Below are 18,958 nucleotides of genomic sequence, written 5' to 3'. Positions count from 1 at the left end.
AGCTCCAATCTACTAGTTTGACAGCTAAAATCTATGACGTGTTTGGAGAAAGGTTTAAAAGTACATATATTAATTTCAAAATAAACGAAACGCTCAACACAAAATAAAGTAGAAACATTTACTATTTATTTCTGCAAGTGCAAACTGCTGCAGTTTTTGACAGCATTATTTACCACCAACCTCTGGGCCCGTGCAGTTTCACTCCTGTGAGAACTCTCGTCTTAAGTTGCTATCTTTACATTCACAGCTAAACTGCTGTCCCACCTGTGTGAATTTTTGTGTTTTATGAGTCACTGCAAATTGTTGCTTCGTTTCCTGTGTGAATTCTGTTGTGTCTGTTTAAATTTGTCTTTTGGCTAAACATTTGTCCACAAAAATCACAAGGAAATGGCTTCTGTCCGGTGTGGATTCTCACGTGTCTGTTTAAATTGGTCTTCCGGCTAAACATTTGTCCACATACATCACAAGGAAATGTCTTCTTTCTTGTGTGGATTTTCATGTGTGAGCTTAAGTGCGCCTTTTGGCTAAACCTTTGTCTGCAATGATCACAAGGAAACTGCTTCTCTCCTGTGTGAATTTTGATGTGTATATTTAAATCTCCTTTTCTGATAAATCTTTGTCCACAAACATCACAAGGAAACGGTTTCTCCCCAGTGTGGATTCTCACATGTGCATTTAAATTTGTCTTGAGACTAAACCTTTGTCCACAAACGTCACAGGAAAACATTTTTTCTCCTGTGTGGATTCTCCTGTGTCTTTTTAAATTTGCCTTATCGCTAAACCCTCGACTACAAACATCGCAACAAAATGGTTTCTCCCCTGTGTGGATTCTTATGTGTCTGTTTAAAACTGTTTTTTGGCTAAATCTTTGTCCACAAACTTCACAAGGAAACTGTTTATGTCCTCTGTGGATTCTTACGTGCCTGTGGAGATCTCCCATTCTAGCAAATTTCTGCTTACAAACAGCACAAGGAAATGGTTTCTCTCCAGTGTGGATTTTCATGTGTCTGTTTAAAGTAGCCTTTTGGTTAAATATTTGTCCACAAACATCACAAGAAAATAGTTTATCTCCTGTGTGGATTATCATGTGTCTGATAAGATTTGCTTTACTGGTAAATATTTTGCCACAGTCATCACAAATGCATGATGCCTGTCTTGTCTGGACTTTTCTTTCTTCATCACCATCTTCAGTTACTGGCCCAGAATCTGACAAGCGTTTCAGCTGAGAATCACTAAAAGTTTTTCCATCTTTATCCTCATCATCCTCACTGACTTCAGTCTCTGAAGAGCTGGAATTATCTTCATGAACATTTAGTTCTGGGTTCCTGCTAGTTTCTGCTCCTCCACAGTCCTCTCCACCAGTTGCTGCTGTCATATGGGCAGCTGAGCTGCTGCTGCTTGGAAGATCTTCGCCTTCCATTTGGTGCTGATGAAGCTGTGAGAACAGAGGTTTCTCGTCATCATCCTCACTCTTCAAAGGGCTTGAAGTGAATGAAAAGCTGCTGGCATCAACCTCATCCTTAACATTGAGCTGTTCTCCCTCCAGACTGGTCCACAGTTCCTCCTCTTCCTCCTTTATGTTGAGGACTTCTGGCTCCTGCTGGTCTATACCAGGGCTCCATTCTTCAGGAGATTCTGCTTTAATCAACACCATCTGCTGAACATCAGCAGCAAACACTGAAACACAGAGTTAATATGTTAACTTACATTTGGAAGGAGGGCTACACGTCAAACACCGCTCTAATCACCTGGTAAGCTTTCTTAGCGTTGGATCGTTCTCTCAACAGTTTGACCACACACTACACTATTATACTTGACCCAGTTTTTACCAAGTGTACTGCACTCTCTATGTGCTGTCAACAACCCCTACTCCAAGAAAAAGTTGGGATATTGTGTTAAATGTAATTAAAACAGAATTATTAGCTACAAGTATGTTATTAAAATTAGTAGGTTTAAGAGTTTAGAACATTCAACAATGTTCAGTTAGGCCATCTGGACGGTTTTCTTTTTTCTGAGACGTTTCGTCCTTTATCCAAAGGACTTGTTCAATCTGAGGAGCCACCAAACAAACTGAGTCCCACAAACAGCGTACTCCCATAGTGGAAAAAAAACAATTTGCTGGTGATAAGATGGCTTCTGGGCAGGGCCCGCCCTTTCACCTATCATCTCTTCTAAGGCAGTCATGTCAAAGTGGTTCAAAACATCAAAGTTCATGCTCAATAATCCAGGTAAAAATCCAACAACATTCAGTCAGGTCATCTGGAGGGTTTCTTTATTGCTGAGACATTTTGTTCGTCATCCAAAGGACTTCTTCAATCTGAGGAGCCACCAACAAACAGTCCTATAAACAGACGGGGGAGAGGACGGTCCCCGGAGGCCATCTTATCACCAGCAAGCTCTTTTTTCCCCACAACACACAATGGCAGATAGAGAATCACACGTTAAGATAGACATATTATCAAATGAGAACTATTAAATTTTATTATTTCATTTAAGGAAATTAGGTCCAGTAGTCTAAGCCTATGGCAACATAACAAGCCAACCCTAACTATTAGTGGTGTATCGGTACACGTGGGTGTATTGAACCATTTCGGTACAGCATGTTCGGTTCAGTCCACGTGCGCATCATTTCGGTTATTTTTTCACTCATTAAATTTTATTAACGAGAGATTATGCGCTGCAGAACTAAAGTTCCTAAGCGTGTTTCAGCACGGCGCTATAGTCTTGCAGCGTGCGTAGCATTAGCATTCTAGCATCTCATTGCGGTCTCCTGTTTGGGAACATTATGGCTTTCTTGTTAAAAGACGAGCGCAAATCCAAATCTGTGTGTCGACGTTTCACGAAGATTGTATCTGCAGCAGCAACATGTCTAACTTGTTAATGCGCTTGAAACGACATCATTCGAATGTGAACATCTCTTCTACAGAATAGCAGCTTGGTTGGTGCAAAGACCGATAACGGCAGCATTTAAACAACCTTTATCAGGTCATTCAGATCGGTCCAGAGCAATAACACAAGCTGTAGGAGTTTTTAAAGATATGGATCTACGTCCAAATGTTGTTGATGCGCCGGCTTTGAAGTTATTGAGCCTCGCTACGACATCCCATCACGTCAACACTTCAGCCAAAAAGTTGTAGCAGCGCTTTATGAAAAAGCTAAAACTGATATTGTCAACAAGCTCTGGAGCAGATTAAAGCCCTGATGATGATGACCGAGAGATTCAACCACCTCATAACAACCGTTCAACAAGAGTTATTATTTTATTATTATCTAATTAACTTAAAAAAAAAAAAATCTTATCTTAACTTTTTTTTTTAAACCTCTTTGTATTTTATTTCCAGTCTGGGACAGAGATAGCAGCTGAGTCTTCCTCCTCTTCAGGGATATCCACCAGAGATCACCTCCAGCTAAGAAGTCTGCAATGACTGAACTCTGAACTTTTCCAGGGACAGGTGAGAGCAGGTCCAAGAGGTTGTGAGTAATGAGGCCAAATCCAGCCACACTGCAACATTAGCAAAGCTCTACCTCTTTATTCCTGCTACTGTTGCTAGTGAGCGGTTTTCTCCACCGCTGGAGATGATGTCACCACAACTAAATCTGTGCTTTTGGCAGAAAATGTGGACAAGTTGGTCTTTTTGGCCCAAAACATAAAACTGGATTAGTTAGATTGTAAACAGTCTGTTACTGCTTATTGTTCTGGTTCTGACTGTTATTGTATTTATTAATATTTTTATTATTGTTACTTATTTATTGTAAAGAGTGCAGTTTATTTAAAATATCATCCAAATGGGTTGCTTTTATTTATTTTTATACAAACGTATTGCTTACTTGGCATATTTTAAAAATAAACGTTTTGTAAGTCTTTATTTTGGCCTTTTTTTTTAACGAAAATTAACTGAACCGAGCCCTCCCTGAAACTGAACCGAAATGTGATTTTAGCGTACCGTTACACCCCTACTAACTATAGGATTTATCAAAAAGGCAAGTCTTAAACTGGACAATGTGTCGGCCTCATGGACAGAAACTGGAAGTTGGTTCCACAAGAGAGGAGCCTGAGAACTGAAAGATCTTCCTCCCATTCTGCTTTTGGAAACTCTAGGAACCACAAGTAAGCCTGCAGTCTGAGCGCGAAGTGCTGTTAGGAAAACACGGAACAATAAGATTTCAAATATATGATGGAGCTAGGTTGTTGAGCGCTTTGTAGGTTAGAAGTAAGATTTTGAATTCTATTCTGGATTTGACAGGGAGCCAATGGAGAGAAGCTAAAACTGGAGCGATATGATCTCTCCTACTAAATAAAGTTAAGTCTGGCAGCAGCATTTTGGATCAACTGAAGACGTCTTAAAGAAGTTTTTGGACACCCAGATAATAAACCATCACAATGGTCCAGTTTAGACGTGACAAATGCATGAACCAGTTTTTCTGCATCATTTTTAGATGCTTCTAATTTTAGCAAAATTATGTTGAGTTATGTTATATGTTGAGCAGATCTTAGCTCTCTTCAGATCTCAGACCAGGATTCATTAAGACATGTCTTCATGAAGCTTTGCATCCTCCACAGATGTAAAGTAGCACGAGCCAACAGTTAGCACGTAGCTGTGACAAAAACAAAGCTAAGTCTACACAAAACGCAAATACCTCGTTGGCTGCTCGTCATGAAAGAGGCTCTTTAATCCGCAGGTCAGTTTAATATCCTTCTTCAACATGAAACATCATTAAAAGTGAGCTGAGCTGCTTCTCCTGTACACCTCACGTTCATGGTTCTGGGCCAGATCTCGCGAGATTAGGTCAAGTTCACGCGAGATTTCGTTTCCGGCGATTTTTTTTTTTTTAAAGGGAACAGATCACAAAACGAAATCAAAAAGATTATGACAAATTTACATAAACGTGCAAAATATTTTAATATATTGCCTTACAAAATCGTGACATTATACAATATATTAGTATACAGTACATATTACATATTATAATTAATCTTTTAAACAATGCTCAGTTGAGGGGGAGTGGTGACACAGAAGGTGATCAGAAGGCCACAGAGTCGACTCCCTGAACCGATGGATTCAAAATGTGGGTGAGAAAGGTGAAGCACCTGCCTCCACCCATATTCACCCCACCCATGGGAGAAGGGAGCAGCTGAAAGAAGAAGCTCACCGTATATTTTGAACCTATACAAATTCATGTTGGTTTTTGTTAATCTAACCTTAGCGCTCCAGAATTACAGAAACTAAATTAAAAAGGGTTTGAGGCTAATGAAACTATTTTAAGTGAAAATATGGATTTTTTTTCTCTTGGAATTTCTTTCCAAACATGTTCAAAACGAAAGCTTCTTGAGAGTGAGCGAGGTACAGTGACGTGAAGAAACTGGAGAACCCCATGTTTCAAGACGTTCAGGAAACTCGCTCACAAATCCTGCTCTTTATTTTCCACCAACAGTCTGAGCCCAGTAAGATTCAACAAAATATCTCATGGATCACTGAACGGATTTTAATGAATCTCTCAGACACACCGAGAATCTACAACTGATTAAGTTTCGAATCAACACTAAAAAAGTGCTATATGATCAAAGTCCATTTACTGTCCCTTATTTTAAAAATGAAAGCGTAATTTTTATTTATGAGGTATAAACATACAGTAATCGGCAGGGGCCTCTGTATGGAGTCTTCATGTTCACCCTATGCATAGTTTTTCTTCTGGTGGTTTAGTTTCCTCTAAAGTGCCCTAAGGCAGTTGTTCTCAAACTAGGGTCCTCGGACCCCCAGTGTTCATTATGTAAATAGGTAAAATTTTAAAGTCTTTTTTGATATTTGATCTTCTCAAAACTGTAGTTTTTGGAAGATGAAATTAAATTTTTTTATTAAGTGTGTCTTGAGTGAAAAATACCCCATGTTTAAAAGTATAAAAATTGTAACACTATTAAAGAACCAGTCTTAAGTATTTATGTTACACAAATATTTCCACTGCATTAAAGAGACAAAACAAAGAAAATTATTTAATAAACATGATGGTTATGATCAATCAACCTTTATTTATACAGGTAAATCCCATTGAGCCTCGAGGACTCATTTACAAGAGAGACCTGATTGAGCATGACCTGATGAGGGGGTCCCTGAAACTTTTTCACCCCTGTAAGAGGTCCCTGAACCAAAAAAGTTCGAGTATCCCTGCATTTTTCATTCAACCTTCATTTATACAGGTTAAACCCATTGAGCCTCGGGGACTCATTAGGGACCTAAATCAGACCTGAATGAGGTGGAACACATATTCAGGTACGGGGTTAAGTTTAGTTAAGGTGTGAATTGAGTTATGGTTAGGATTTGGCAAGTACTGATACTGGTTAAGTTACAGAAATTAACGGAAGTCAACACAATGTTATAAGTATAGATGTACAGTATAAACTTGTGTGAGTGCGTCTGTTTGTAAAATATCTCTTGAACCACTGGATAAATAAAAAATAAATAAAACTCCTAGAAAGTATTGCCCTGTGATGGACCTGTGACCTGTCCAAGGCGTACCCCGCCTCTCACACAGTGATTGCTGGACATGGGCACCAGTGACCCCCATGACCTGAAAAGGATGAAGCGGGCATAAGATAATGGAGATGGAAAGTAATTACTGGATGACCATCAACTAAATACAGTATCTCAACTTAATGGCTACCACAGAAAACTGACCTTAAAAAATATAAAAATGACTCTAGCAATTAATTTTACAGGTATTGAGACAAGTTGGTGTGGTAGTACAAAAGACAACGTAAGTGGCAGAAATGTTTGGACCAAAACCATCTCAGTGACAGTAGACTAATGGATGAAATAAAGAGAATGACCCTGCAGACACTTGGGTGTATTTTTAGGATGATTTTTTTTCTTTTGTCTCCATGTGGCTCTTTGATGGACCTGAGACCTGTCCAGGGTGTATCCCACCTCTCGCACAGTGACTGCTGGAGACAGGCACCAGCTTGCCCTCATCTCGCAAAGGAAAATTGATGGATATTACATCTATTCAGACAGGAGTTAATCTGTAGGTACTTTGACAAAAACACGGTCGTCTTTCATGGGTTCAGAGAGGTCAATGGCCTAAAGAAGACCACTGAACAATTTTTTTGTTTGTCTTGTTTTAAGAACATGAGTTTCATCTAGGGTCTAGGGTGTACCCCGCCTCTTGCATCAGCGACTGCTGGACATGGGCACCAGTGACCCCTGTGATCAGAAAAGGAAGAAGGGAGTAAAAGATGATGGATGGATGTGACAAAATGGGTAAAATTGTTTGTATTATGCTAAACTTCGTAAATATTAAAATATTTTCTTCCACCTTTTGTATTTGTAGGATGTCCATGTCAGGCATTGTCAAGCCCCATATTCCAGGTGCTGGTCCAAAAATATGAGGCAGCTTCTGTAAACTAGGCCCTGCTAGCTTCAATTCCCATTGAGAGGAGGCAGGGCCATTGGGTCTATTATTTACAATACATGTTGATTAAAGTAGGAACAACTTCAGTGCTCATCGCAACTGAGGACATCATGCTGATGAAAACTTGATGGTGCTTCACAAGACAATTTTCAAATCAACAAGAATTAATCTCATTAGACTCCTCCTATTTACTGTACAAAGCCCAGAACTGTGCCATTTCAATTCTGTGTAGCTGCCTTTACAGCTGAAGTGCTTCCCCATTTGTGTGCTTTCAGCTGTTTTAAGGGTCATTGCAAACTACTGTTTTATTCCGTGTGGATTTGCAAGTGATTATTTAAATATATATTTCTATTAAATATTTGTCCACAAAGGTCACAAGGAAACAATAACTGTCCTGTGTGGATTTTTGTGTGTTTTTTAGATCTCCCTTTTTGACAAATCTTTGCCCACAAATCTCCAAAGAAACGGCTTATATCCTGTGTGGACCATGTTACGTGGTTAATGTCCCTTTCTTGTAAATTTTTGTCCGCAAGCACCACAAGAGAAGAATTTCTCTGCTGTGTGGATTCTAGAGTGTATGTTCAAACTACGTATTTTTAGGCTAAACCTTTGCCGACAAACATCACAAGAAAATGTTTATTGTCCTGTGTGGACCATTGTGTGTCTGTTAAGATCTCCCTTTCTGGTAAATTTTTGTCCACAAGCATCACAAGAAAGCATTTGTACTCTTGTGTGGATTCTAGAATGGGAGTTTAAATTTGACTTTTGGCTAAACTTTTGACCACAAACACCACAAGGAAATGGTTTTTCTCCTGTGTGAATTCTCATGTGAACCTTTAAATGCATCGTAAGTCTAAACATAAGTCCACAAATGTTGCAGAGAAATGGTTTCTCCCCTGTGTGGGTTCTTAAGTGTCTGTTTAAATCTCCTTTTCTGATGAAGCTTTGTTCACAAAAATCACATGGAAACGGTCTCTCCCCAGTGTGGATTCTCATGTGTGTACTCAAATTTGTCTTATGGTTAAACTTTTGACCACAAATATCACAAGGAAATGGTTTTTCTCCTGTGTGAATTCTCATGTGTCTTTTTAAATGTATCATAAGTCTAAACATAAGTCCACAAATGTTGCAAAGAAATGGTTTCTCCCCTGTGTGGATTCTTATGTGTCTGTTTAAAATGGTCTTTTGGCTAAACCTTTGTCCACAAACTTCACAAGGAAACTGCTTTTGTCCTGTGTGGATTCTCATGTGTCTGTGTAGATCTCCTTTACTATTAAATATTTTACCACAGTCTTCACAATTAAATGATTTCTGTCTTGTTTGAACTTTCCATTCTATGTCACTGTCTTCAGTTTTTGGCCCAGAGGCTGACAAGCATTTCAGCTGAGAGTCACTAAAAGTCTTTCCATCTTTATCCTCATCATCCTCACTGACTTCAATCCCTGAAAAGCTGGAATCATCTTCATGAGTATTTAGTTCTGGGTTCCTGCTAGTTTCTTCTCCTCCACAGTCCTCTCCACCAGTTGTTGTTGTCATCTGATCAGCTGAGCTGCTGCTTGGAAGGTCCCCGTCTTCCACTTGGTGCTGATGAAGCTGTGAAAACAGAGGTTTCTCTTCACCATCCTCACTTTTCAAAGGACCTGCAGTGAATGAAAAGCTGCTGGCATTAGCCTCCTCCTTCACATTAAGCCGTTCTCCGTCCAGACTGGTCCACAGTTCCTCCTCTTCCTCCTTTATGTTGAAGACTTCCAGTTCCTGCTGGTCCATACCAGAGCTCCATTCTTCAGGAGGTTCTGCTTTAATCAGCATCATCTGCTGAACATCAGCAGCAAACACAGAGTTAATTGTTAACTTGGGTTTGGGAGCAGGGCTACTCTTCAAACACAGCTCTAATCACCTGGTAAGGTTTTTAGGCATAGGCTCACCCTTTCAATACAGTCTTGTGTTAAGATTGATTACACTCCACACTATTAAATTCCATGACAGTTTTATATCAAGTATAATGCACTGTCTAGGTTTTTTATTTATTTATTTCAAATTGTTTAACATATAAACTCCAATTTAAAAAAGAAAAAGTTGGGGCATTGTGGAAAATGAAAAAATGGAGCGCAATGATTTGCATTTTTCATAAACTCATAATTTATTCTATTGAAACACAGTAAATATGTCAAATTTTGAAACTAAGAAGTTATACAATTAAAATAAGATAATTCAGAGTTTTAAGGCCTCAAAAGAGATGTGACAAGAGCAACAAAGTACAGAGCCATCCACAATTGCAAGTAAAGTTCTATCATGTGAAGAAGAAGCCATTTGTGAGCAACATCCAGAAATGCTGTGTCAAAGTTCATTTAAATAGACTGAGGTAAAATAGAAAACTTACGATCAGTCAAATCAAATTTGAAATTCATTTTGTAAACCACAAATGTCAAGTCCTCTGTGAGAAGGACCATCCAGCCCAGTGGTGTAGTCTACATTTTTGTAGTGGGTATACCGCGGTAAGTTTTACGTAGGACGTTGGACACAAGTGAAGCCACGGTGCGCGAACGGCCAACGTAAAACTAACTTTACTGTGGTCGGTCTGTACACTGTGCTTAGAAACCAAAGTACACTGGTTAGTACAATGTAATCCTAAATTTATTTTGATTTTTAAGCATATTGAACATTTCCAAATTTCTCTGAAGCTTATATTTGAATAAATGAACAACAAACTTTGTTCAACAGTTGGCTTTGTATTAAAAACATGTTATAGACTTTATAAAACGGTATAAAAGCATAACATGTTCAAGTATTAATTAGTAAGTACAGGAGTATTAATTATAGAATAATTCGATGGATAAGCGAATGTAATAAACAAGAGCTGCATACCAATAGATTGTTATGGAAGCGTTTAACTGTCGTGTAACGTATCAATAACACATACCTAATGATATGTCATGTATCAATGGACACTTTTAAGTGGGGATACTGAAATTCTTAAGCTTTTCCTAATGGGTATACTCCATAAACCCGCGTATCACGTAGACTACACCACTGATCCAGCCTCTTATTAGCGCACAGTTCAAAAACTTGCCTTTTTCATGGTATGGAGGTTCATTAGAAGGCAATAATATGGATGGATTATATATATATATATATATATATATATATATATATATATATATATATATATATAAAACATATATGACATATATATATATATATATATATATATAAAACATATATGACATATATATATATATATATATATAGATATGACATAAGATATGTCAGACATAAGACAACTGGCCTTTATTAACACAGACATGTCTTCATGAAGCTTTCCAGCAAGATAATTTATCCACACCTTCCTATCATCACACCACCACACTGTAAGAATTTAAGGTAAAATGTATATAATATAAAACTGAGCTGAAGTATAGCATAGCATTTAGCATTGGTTAGCATTTAGCTGTGACAAAAACAAAGATAAGCTTGAATTAAAACGAATACCTTGTTGGCTGCTTGTTATGAAAATAAGCTCTTTAGTCCACAAAAATCAGCTCAACACCATTCTTATACTTTACACATCAATAAACCCAACGTTCACAGCGGCAGCAGCTTTAGCTTATTTCCCTTTTGAACACACTAGTTTCGAAAACGTGAACGGCAAATCTCGCGAGATTACGTCATATTCACGAGATTGCTATCCTGAACGTCTCACATCTTAAAGTGAACAGTGTCACAGCAGACTGAAATGAAATGTACGGTAATTTATATTAGCATACACACGTTGTGGGAGTTTTCACGTTTATAAATTGTGTTAAATTTGGAGATTAGTCTGTAATCTGAGTGTGGAGCAGAATGTGTTTATTGTTTGTTTGAGCGCTGTTGTGTAATGTGACAGTATGACCGCTAGGTGGCAGCAACGACGCATCTGTCGTGAACAACACTTTCTAAGAACAAAAAAAAAAAAAGGAAGAAGAAGGAGAAAAAAGCAAACTACGGAAGGCGGGCAGCTGCTTAGCACATCAGCGACGACCGGACATGAACTCTGACGTACAACCTGTAACTTTATTGTGAGTTTAAAAAAAAAGAGAAAGAAAACACGGAGGAAGCGTAGAAGCCGCTTCCCTCCACCACTCTTCAGCAGAAACAAGGAAGTGAAGCGCTCCACTTTACCGTAAGTCATAGTTAAAGCCTTTTGTCGTCTCCTCGTGGTTTTATTATTGTGTTAAGTCCCGTGAAAAAGAGCGGGGTTAGCTCATGTGTAGGATATGTTAATAACTGATAAACACATCAGCATTTTGAACTGGTTATTTAAAACGTGATTTTATCTGTCAGCATTGAACGAAACGAAAGTGGACAGGCCGACACGTTGATTTCTCATGTGGCTTTAAGTCTATCATCGTGTTTTTGACGCGGTTTGAGACGCAGGTTGTGGTTTGAAACAAACTCCTGAACACCCGATTTGCTGATTTTGTTGCTTTCTAAACGACTTGAAGTGAGCACAACACATCTGAAGACTTGTCTAGTTTCTGTTTAAGATCCATTTGGATTTTGGTGTGATTCAGTTATGATGTGTAAATGTTACTTCTTGATCCTCTTCCAAGAAAAAAAAAAGGTTAAATCATTTCATCTAGCCTAAAAACCTCCCTTACAAAAATCCTCTTGAAAGCCTTCAGGGAAAATAGTTTGGACCATTCAGATTCAAAACTAAAAATGTTCTTTAAACACAGGAGGGTTTTAAATAAATAAAAGAAAAAACTTTTTTCCCCACTTCAAATGTCTTACATCTCAGGGCATCCAAATGATCTGGTTCTAAATATATTCAAACCTATAGTGACCACAAACACACATCATACTCCATCTCATTGTTTATTAAAGAAGCCAAAGTGGGACTGCTGTGTGTGAAGGTCTAGGTGCACCTCACCACTGGATTCAGGAGGTTCATCATTTGCTGCTCGTCAATCTGGGAAAGATTAAAGGTCATTGTCAAACTATTTGGAGTTCATCTTTGCTCAGTAAGAAAGGTTATTCACGAGTGGAAAACATTTAAGACAATCAGCAGTCCACCCAGGAGTGTACTTGTCTTTCTTGCAATTTCACCCCATGGTCAGACTGTGCAATGTTGTAAAAAGTAACCCTATCAGTAACCACACCCACAGGTGATGTAAGAGACAGACTGTCAGACAGAAAATCACTACAAGGTTTTTATGCTGTAGGTTTAACAAGGTTGAGTCAGGTCCTCTGGACAGATTCTTCTTGTCTAAATGTTTTGTCTTTTATCCAAAAGACTTCTTCAGTCGTGAGGAGCTGCAACAAACTCGGTCTTATAAGCAGCACCTTCTCAACTGGCCACATGTGGAGGACCATCAGCCTAACGATTGATCACTAGTGCCCGGATGGCCGCTTGCACAGAGGGCTGAATTATACTTGCAATGACAGCATTGCAATTCAATTCAAAAATACTTTATTAAGATATGTGAATAATAATATGAAATACTTTATTATTAATTTAGTAAGAGGGGGGACAGTTGAACATGGAGGCCTCCATCCTTATTTATGGACGAGTTCTGTAAAGAGAACCCGTCCATTGTTAAACAGGGGTGGAGGCTGATGGTCCTCCTTTTTCATACTAGTTTTGGCTGTCACCAGCAGACTGGTTTATCCATTATGAGAAGGTGCTGTTTATAAGACTGAGTTTGCTGCAGGGTCTCATACTGAAGAAGTCTTTTGGATCAAAGATGAACGTTTCAACAAAGAAGAATCTGTCCAGAGGACCTGTTTATTCACCTGGATTATTGAGCATGCATCAAGATATGCCATAGGTTGTTCTAAAAGCTGCTGCTTTGTTGCACTTGAGGTTAGATTTGTATAATTTTAGATTCTGGTATCATTTGATTATTTCCTGATTCATAAAAACATAAGATTAAAGGAGAGTGCATTTTTTATTGTTCCATGAGTATGGTTTTAAAAAAAAAAAAGCTTGATAATGTGGTCTGTTTTTCTGGATTTGGAGCTTTTGTGTTAATGCTGGTAATATTTTATCTGCTATCTGGGGTTTCGCAGGGCTCGATTCTTGGACCCCTTCTGTTTTCACTGTATCTGCTCTCTTTGGGGTCTATTGAGGAAACATGTCTTTCGTTTTGTTGTTACGCTGATGATTGTCAGATTTATCTGCCCTTAAAACCCAATAGTTCATGTCCAAAAAAGTTAAGTCAGATCCTCTGGATGGGCTCAAAAAACAAACAAACAAAAAAACCTGAAGTCATTGTGTTTAGCCCTAGCTCTTCTGCTATTTCTGTTAACCTTGACTCTCTTGAGCCTTATCTTCAGCAGTCTGTTACAAATCTCAGGATGGTTTTAGACTCCGACTTTAAGTTTAATAAACAGACTAACTTTGTTCTATAAAAAAAAATATCTTCCAGTTCAGGCAGATAGTTAAGCTTAAGTCCGTGTTGACCAGATCTGACTTGGAAAAAATAGTCCACGCCTTCATTACAGCCTGACTGGCCTACTGTAACGTGCTCTATGTTGGGGTCAGTCAGGTCTCCCTTTCACGTCTCCAGCTCGTCCAAAATGCTGCAGCTCAGCTTTTAACAGGAACTCGTAGGTTTGAGCATATTTCACCAGCTTTGTCCTCCCTTCACTGGCTCCCTGTACGTATCCGAATAGATTAACACAGATTTAACACAGTGTGATTTGATGTATTATTTCATTGTTTTGTTGCTTTTATGTTTTTCTTTTGATGCTTTTAATTAAATTTTTTTCTTCCTTTAAATACTGACATTGATTTTATTGTTAAGTACTTTGGAAACATCTGTTGTTTTTTAAATGTTCTTTATAAGTATATTTGACTTGACTTAATTTAGTTAAAACTTTTGCTCAAATCAGTTAGGTTAAAAATTGTAATAAAAATGAATTCTTTATTCATTTTCATGGGCACCAGTGACCCCCCGTAGCCCGAAAAGGAAGAAGCGGGGAAAGATAATGGCTGGATGGATATAACTGCATTTTTTTAACTTCTTTATTTATGCCCCAGTTAATTCTTAATATTCTTTATTGTGATGTTTTCATAAGATTTGTTGAAGCTCAAATTTTTCTGGTTGCCCCTTGTAACCCTGAAATCTTTACTCACAATAAAAACAATTCTTGGAAGCAAAAGTCAGTTGTGTTTTTGTCCATCATCAGCCATAGTTAATAAACAATTCAGGGATTTTATCTGTTTTATTTATTATTAGTGGGAAATAAAAGGCATTTTCTGGTTCTGTTTTACACCAGAAAGCTTTATTATGAATCTTACTTTCAGTAATGATGGCAGCTTGTATTTGTAAGTCAAGTTTTAAATTTTATTCAATGTATTTTTCCAGTTTTTTGAAGCTAGTGCAAGTCATTGCTGTTGCTCTGCCGAAAGCTGAATTCTGATAACAAGCATCTTATCTTTGAGGAATTCTGATCCCTTCCTACTTTACTGCATATAATTATTAACAGCTATCCTAATATTTAGTTGCTCACTGTCTTTAGATAACAGGAAGAAAAGTAGTGACACAATGGTAAAAGTAAAAATATATTTATTTCCTCACTTCGAAGTATTATTTACCACCCATCCACAAAACGTAATGTTCCCCAGCAGACAGGAATAAAGCTAATGACCAGTGAAAGCTGTGACCGGTGGCCGACAGAATCAAAGGTTAAAAGCCTTTCACTGAAGTCGTGTTGGGATGTGCATGTTCTTCATTAACCTCAGAAATATTCACGAGTCTAATATCTACCTGGATTGTTGAGCATGCATCAGGACTTTTAGCTAACATTTAGCTAATTCTGGCCTAGCGCTAGCGTTTGGCTTTATTTAGCTTGTAGCTAGCGTTCTGTTTCTGTTTGCTTTAACCTTCCAGTTTCAGCTTCATCCGTAAATACCAGTAAACTCATTTATCACTCAGTATTTATACTGCATTTTTGCAGAATATGCAATAGTCTTACAAGTTTTAGCTTTCATTGTGGGAATGTTTACAATCCTGTAGAGGTTTGGCTGGTTTGTGCCACTTTAAACACAAAGTGATTCAGTTTACATGTTTTATTGCAGGGAGGTATTTTTTTATTTCTTATAAAGTGCAACAAAACCAGTTTGTTGCTGTCTGATAGAAGACTTCTGTTTCAGGGACATGTTCAACTTTATTTTATTTTTTTATTTTACTCGCAAAAAGTGAACTTAAGAGTCCATTTGTTTACACAACCGCACAGAAAAAAATATTCTTATTTACATTCACAGTTCAGCCTTATGGGTACATGTGGGTACTTTATTTATGTAGTCATTTTTTCTGTTTAACCAATTAATAATCATATAACGCATTTAAAAATCATTTGCAGTGTTTTATTTTTTGGTGCGTTAAATCATTTTATATTCGTGGCTTTTGGTTTGAACAAATGCTCAGTAAATTAAAGCTCAAATGTATTTTACTGTGATTCAAACTGTATAATTTTATTTTCTAATAATAAACTGTTTGGCCTTTAAAATAAAAAAAAATAAAAAAAAGAAATATTCACGAGTAATGGACGGTTTTATTTTCTCCCAGGCAGACAAAGGCCAGAACAAAATTGGAATTCTGTCTGGGATCTTGTTTTATCTTTTGTTTTTGTCGTCACTTAAAAATGTGGCTCCAGTGGAGCTCACTGTTGTCAAAACGGTAACGCCCCGAACACAGCTTCTGTTGGCATACAACATCGCCAAACATTTCATTTTGTTTATTTGTACAAGTTCGTCACGCCGAGGCACAGTTGTCTCATTTGTAAGATGTTTTTAGGTCTGTGTAGAAATTTGGGATTAATTTTGTTTTATGGCAACAAAGTGCTGCTGTTCTTATTGTTTGAAACAGATTTATTTCTACAAGCATAAACATAACAATAATCATAGTATGCACAAAATTCATTGTACTGTGCTGTACTAATCACTGTGTTGTCATCAGACTGCGACGAAGTGGAGATTCATCGCAGTCTGCTGGCTTCCGTCGGAAACTTTTACTAATTGACTTTTTAAAAAATGGACGTGAATGTTTCTGTTCAGTGCCCTGAGACGACTTCTGTTGTGACGGTGCTTTATAAATAAACTGAACTGAATTTAAACTGAAATTAGTGTATTTATATTCTGGGCTTAAGGCAGCACGGTGGCGCAACTGGTAGAGCTGCTGCCTCTCAGCGAGCAGGTCTCTGGTTCAAATCCCGGTCCGGGGGCCTTTCTGGGTGGAGTTTGCATGTTCTCTCCGTGCATGCGTGGGTTTTCTCCGGTACTCCGGTTTCCTCCCACAGACCAAACACATGCATGTTAGACTGATTGGTAACTCTAAATTGTCTCTAGGTGTGAGTGAGAGAGTGAATGGTTGTTTGTCTCGTTTGTCTCTATGTGTCCCTGTGATGGACTGGAGACCTGTCCAGGGTGTCCCCCGCCCCTCGCACAGTGATTGCTGGACATGGGCACCAGTGACCCCTGTGACCCAAAATGGAAGAAGCGGGTAAAGAAAATGGATGGATGGATATTCTGGGCTTAACTACCGTATTTTCCGCCGTGCTTGTCACACCACCGTATTTGTCGCATCAGTCATATTTGTCTAATAAAGTGGAAAAATCCATAAATATGTCGCTTTGCCGTATACGTCGCATCTATTACACGTCACTGCCAAGAACCCGGAAATGTGGACCGGTGTTGTGCCAAAAACCGATGGGCTGCCAAATGGCGGCCGCGTGCACTGGAGGACTTTTATAAGAATTTAACGAGCTTAACACTTAAAAACAATGATTTGTTTGCTCGAAATTATAGCAAAGGTGTCACAGTTTGACGTTGGCTTTATAAATGTACTTTAATGGTCAAATCAGCTGTATTTCACCAGGGCGGTGCCGCTGGTTTGACGGTTCCAAGCAACGAGCAGAATGAAGGTGGGGAGATTGTGGCAGGCCGATTGAATCATTGGTGAAGATTCTCAGTCATCCAGGACATGGGAAATTCAAAAAAGTTCAAGAAAAAACTATAAAGTAAAGTATAATAAATAAAGTCCAGTTGTTTTTGTTTTGAACTTTATTGAATTTGTCATTATAGCCACGTTTACCTATTACATGATGCAACAGCATGTCATACTACTATTGCTACTCTGCTGCCATCAAGTGGCCGAAAGTGGTACTGCTTTTTTTTTTTTTTTTTTTCAGTCGGAATGAATGAAAACGGTCATATCTCAACCAAAAATTGTTTATAAATAAATCCATAAATATGTCGCTTCGGCCTATAAGTCGCAGGGCATGTAGATTATGCAAACCCCCCCCCCCCCATCCCCCCAAAAACGTGACTTATACAGTGAAAAATATGGTACTCTGATGGGGTTATAGACAGTTCAGGACAAATGTTCATTTTTCATTTTCATTTCACCTTTATTTAACCAGGCATCAACACCAAGAACAAATTCTTCTTTACAGTGCAGACCTGGCAGCACCAACAGGTTCTTGTAGGCTCCAGCGAAGGGAAACAATACAGTTAGACAAAACAATAAAATATAGAAGTCAATAACAAACAAGGAAATCACAAATTACATTAACAACAGCTCATATTATCTTTAAAAACGGCCTTTAAACGACTTTTAAAACTAGAAACTGAGATGAGTGAGGTCAGATCCAAAGTTTTTTTGAAGCAGATTCCAGTCAGATGGATCAGCTGAGCCAAAGCCAGACTTGGTCTTTGGAGTTGTTAACCACAAATACTGAGAGGATTGGCTGTTATACTTCAACACCAGTGCTGGTTGCAGTAGCTGAGTTAAATATGGAGGTGAATAACCAGCAACATCTTATAAATGAGGGTAAACCAATGAATTTCACGAGTATGTAGAGAAGGTCATTTAACAAGAGAGTAGAGGTGACCAATGACCATGATGTGTTCCATAAGGAGCATTTGTAACAAAACGAATAGCAGAGTGATAAATTGTGTCCACCTTATGAACGATAAATGATTGAAACGATCCTCTCCAGGGGATTGTACTACGAAGCCAAGATTTCCACTCATTTTGACCTGAAAGCCAGGGTTGTTGGAATGAAGGAGGCTCTCTTGGAGAACAGCTAAATGACCGTGGTAACATAGAGTTAACCATAACCTGCTCTGGAGCAGTTTATGAGAAGAAAATGTATTGATGCGAAATAATACATGTCACCATAGATGTATTCATTAACTCACTATCTTTCAAATCAATTTATGAACTTCAGCTATGCATTTACCACAAGGCCGGTAGTTGTTACAGCCTCTAAGGACTTACCGTAGTTTTACAAACACTGATCTAAAATTTGATTTGGTAATAGAAGACTGACTGTCATTTCTCAAGATAAGATGATTCTAGTTTAAAATATTGGCTCAAAAGGTGATGAACAGTATGCATTACTTGAAGCAATACTAGTAACAAACGTGTATTTGTCATAAATATTTGTTACAAAGATGAGTACATTACGATTGCCATACAAAATAATGTGCATGGAGTTGGTGTCTCTGCATACTTGGGTGCATGCAAGGTCATGGGGGTACCTGTCCTGATGCAAGGTCATGGGGGTA

The 18,958-nt window shown here is 38.2% G+C and overlaps 3 protein-coding genes across 3 annotated transcripts in view; 1 reads left to right on the top strand and 2 right to left on the bottom strand.

The window, feature by feature from the left end:
* Positions 1 to 231: 231 nt before the first annotated feature.
* On the bottom strand, positions 232 to 1,654 carry LOC119415923 (zinc finger protein OZF-like). Its single transcript, XM_037683092.1, has one exon. The coding sequence runs from the start codon at positions 1,652 to 1,654 to the stop codon at positions 284 to 286; it is 1,371 nt and encodes a 456-aa protein (XP_037539020.1). The 3' UTR covers positions 232 to 283.
* A 5,886-nt stretch (positions 1,655 to 7,540) lies between these two features.
* LOC119415401 (gastrula zinc finger protein XlCGF8.2DB-like) lies at positions 7,541 to 11,052 on the bottom strand. The gene is made up of 2 exons (XM_037682538.1): positions 10,894 to 11,052; positions 7,541 to 9,219 (listed from the first exon to the last, which is right to left on the bottom strand). Exon 2 carries the CDS (start codon positions 9,214 to 9,216, stop codon positions 8,041 to 8,043), a length of 1,176 nt encoding a protein of 391 aa, XP_037538466.1. The 5' UTR covers positions 9,217 to 9,219; positions 10,894 to 11,052; the 3' UTR covers positions 7,541 to 8,040.
* A 208-nt stretch (positions 11,053 to 11,260) lies between these two features.
* The window catches only part of ppip5k1b (diphosphoinositol pentakisphosphate kinase 1b), a 77,139-nt gene continuing 69,441 nt past the window's right edge, over positions 11,261 to 18,958 (top strand). Inside the window, exon 1 of the mRNA XM_037683263.1 lies at positions 11,261 to 11,563. The gene's annotated coding sequence lies outside the window, so the exon portion shown is untranslated. The remainder of the gene's footprint in view (positions 11,564 to 18,958) is intronic.

This window comes from Nematolebias whitei, chromosome 10 (genome assembly GCF_014905685.2).
Source record: "Nematolebias whitei isolate Nwh7 chromosome 10, NemWhi1, whole genome shotgun sequence".
NCBI classification, from domain to species: domain Eukaryota; kingdom Metazoa; phylum Chordata; class Actinopteri; order Cyprinodontiformes; family Rivulidae; genus Nematolebias; species Nematolebias whitei.
Note: the sequence above shows the minus strand (reverse complement) of the source record. Positions and strands in the feature narration are given on the sequence as shown.

What these genes read in the sequence shown, in the direction of transcription:
- LOC119415923 (XM_037683092.1), bottom strand. Translation starts at nt 1,654, where the DNA reads ATGGTGTTGATTAAAGCAGAATCTCCTGAAGAATGGAGCCCTGGTATA.
- LOC119415401 (XM_037682538.1), bottom strand. Translation starts at nt 9,216, where the DNA reads ATGATGCTGATTAAAGCAGAACCTCCTGAAGAATGGAGCTCTGGTATG.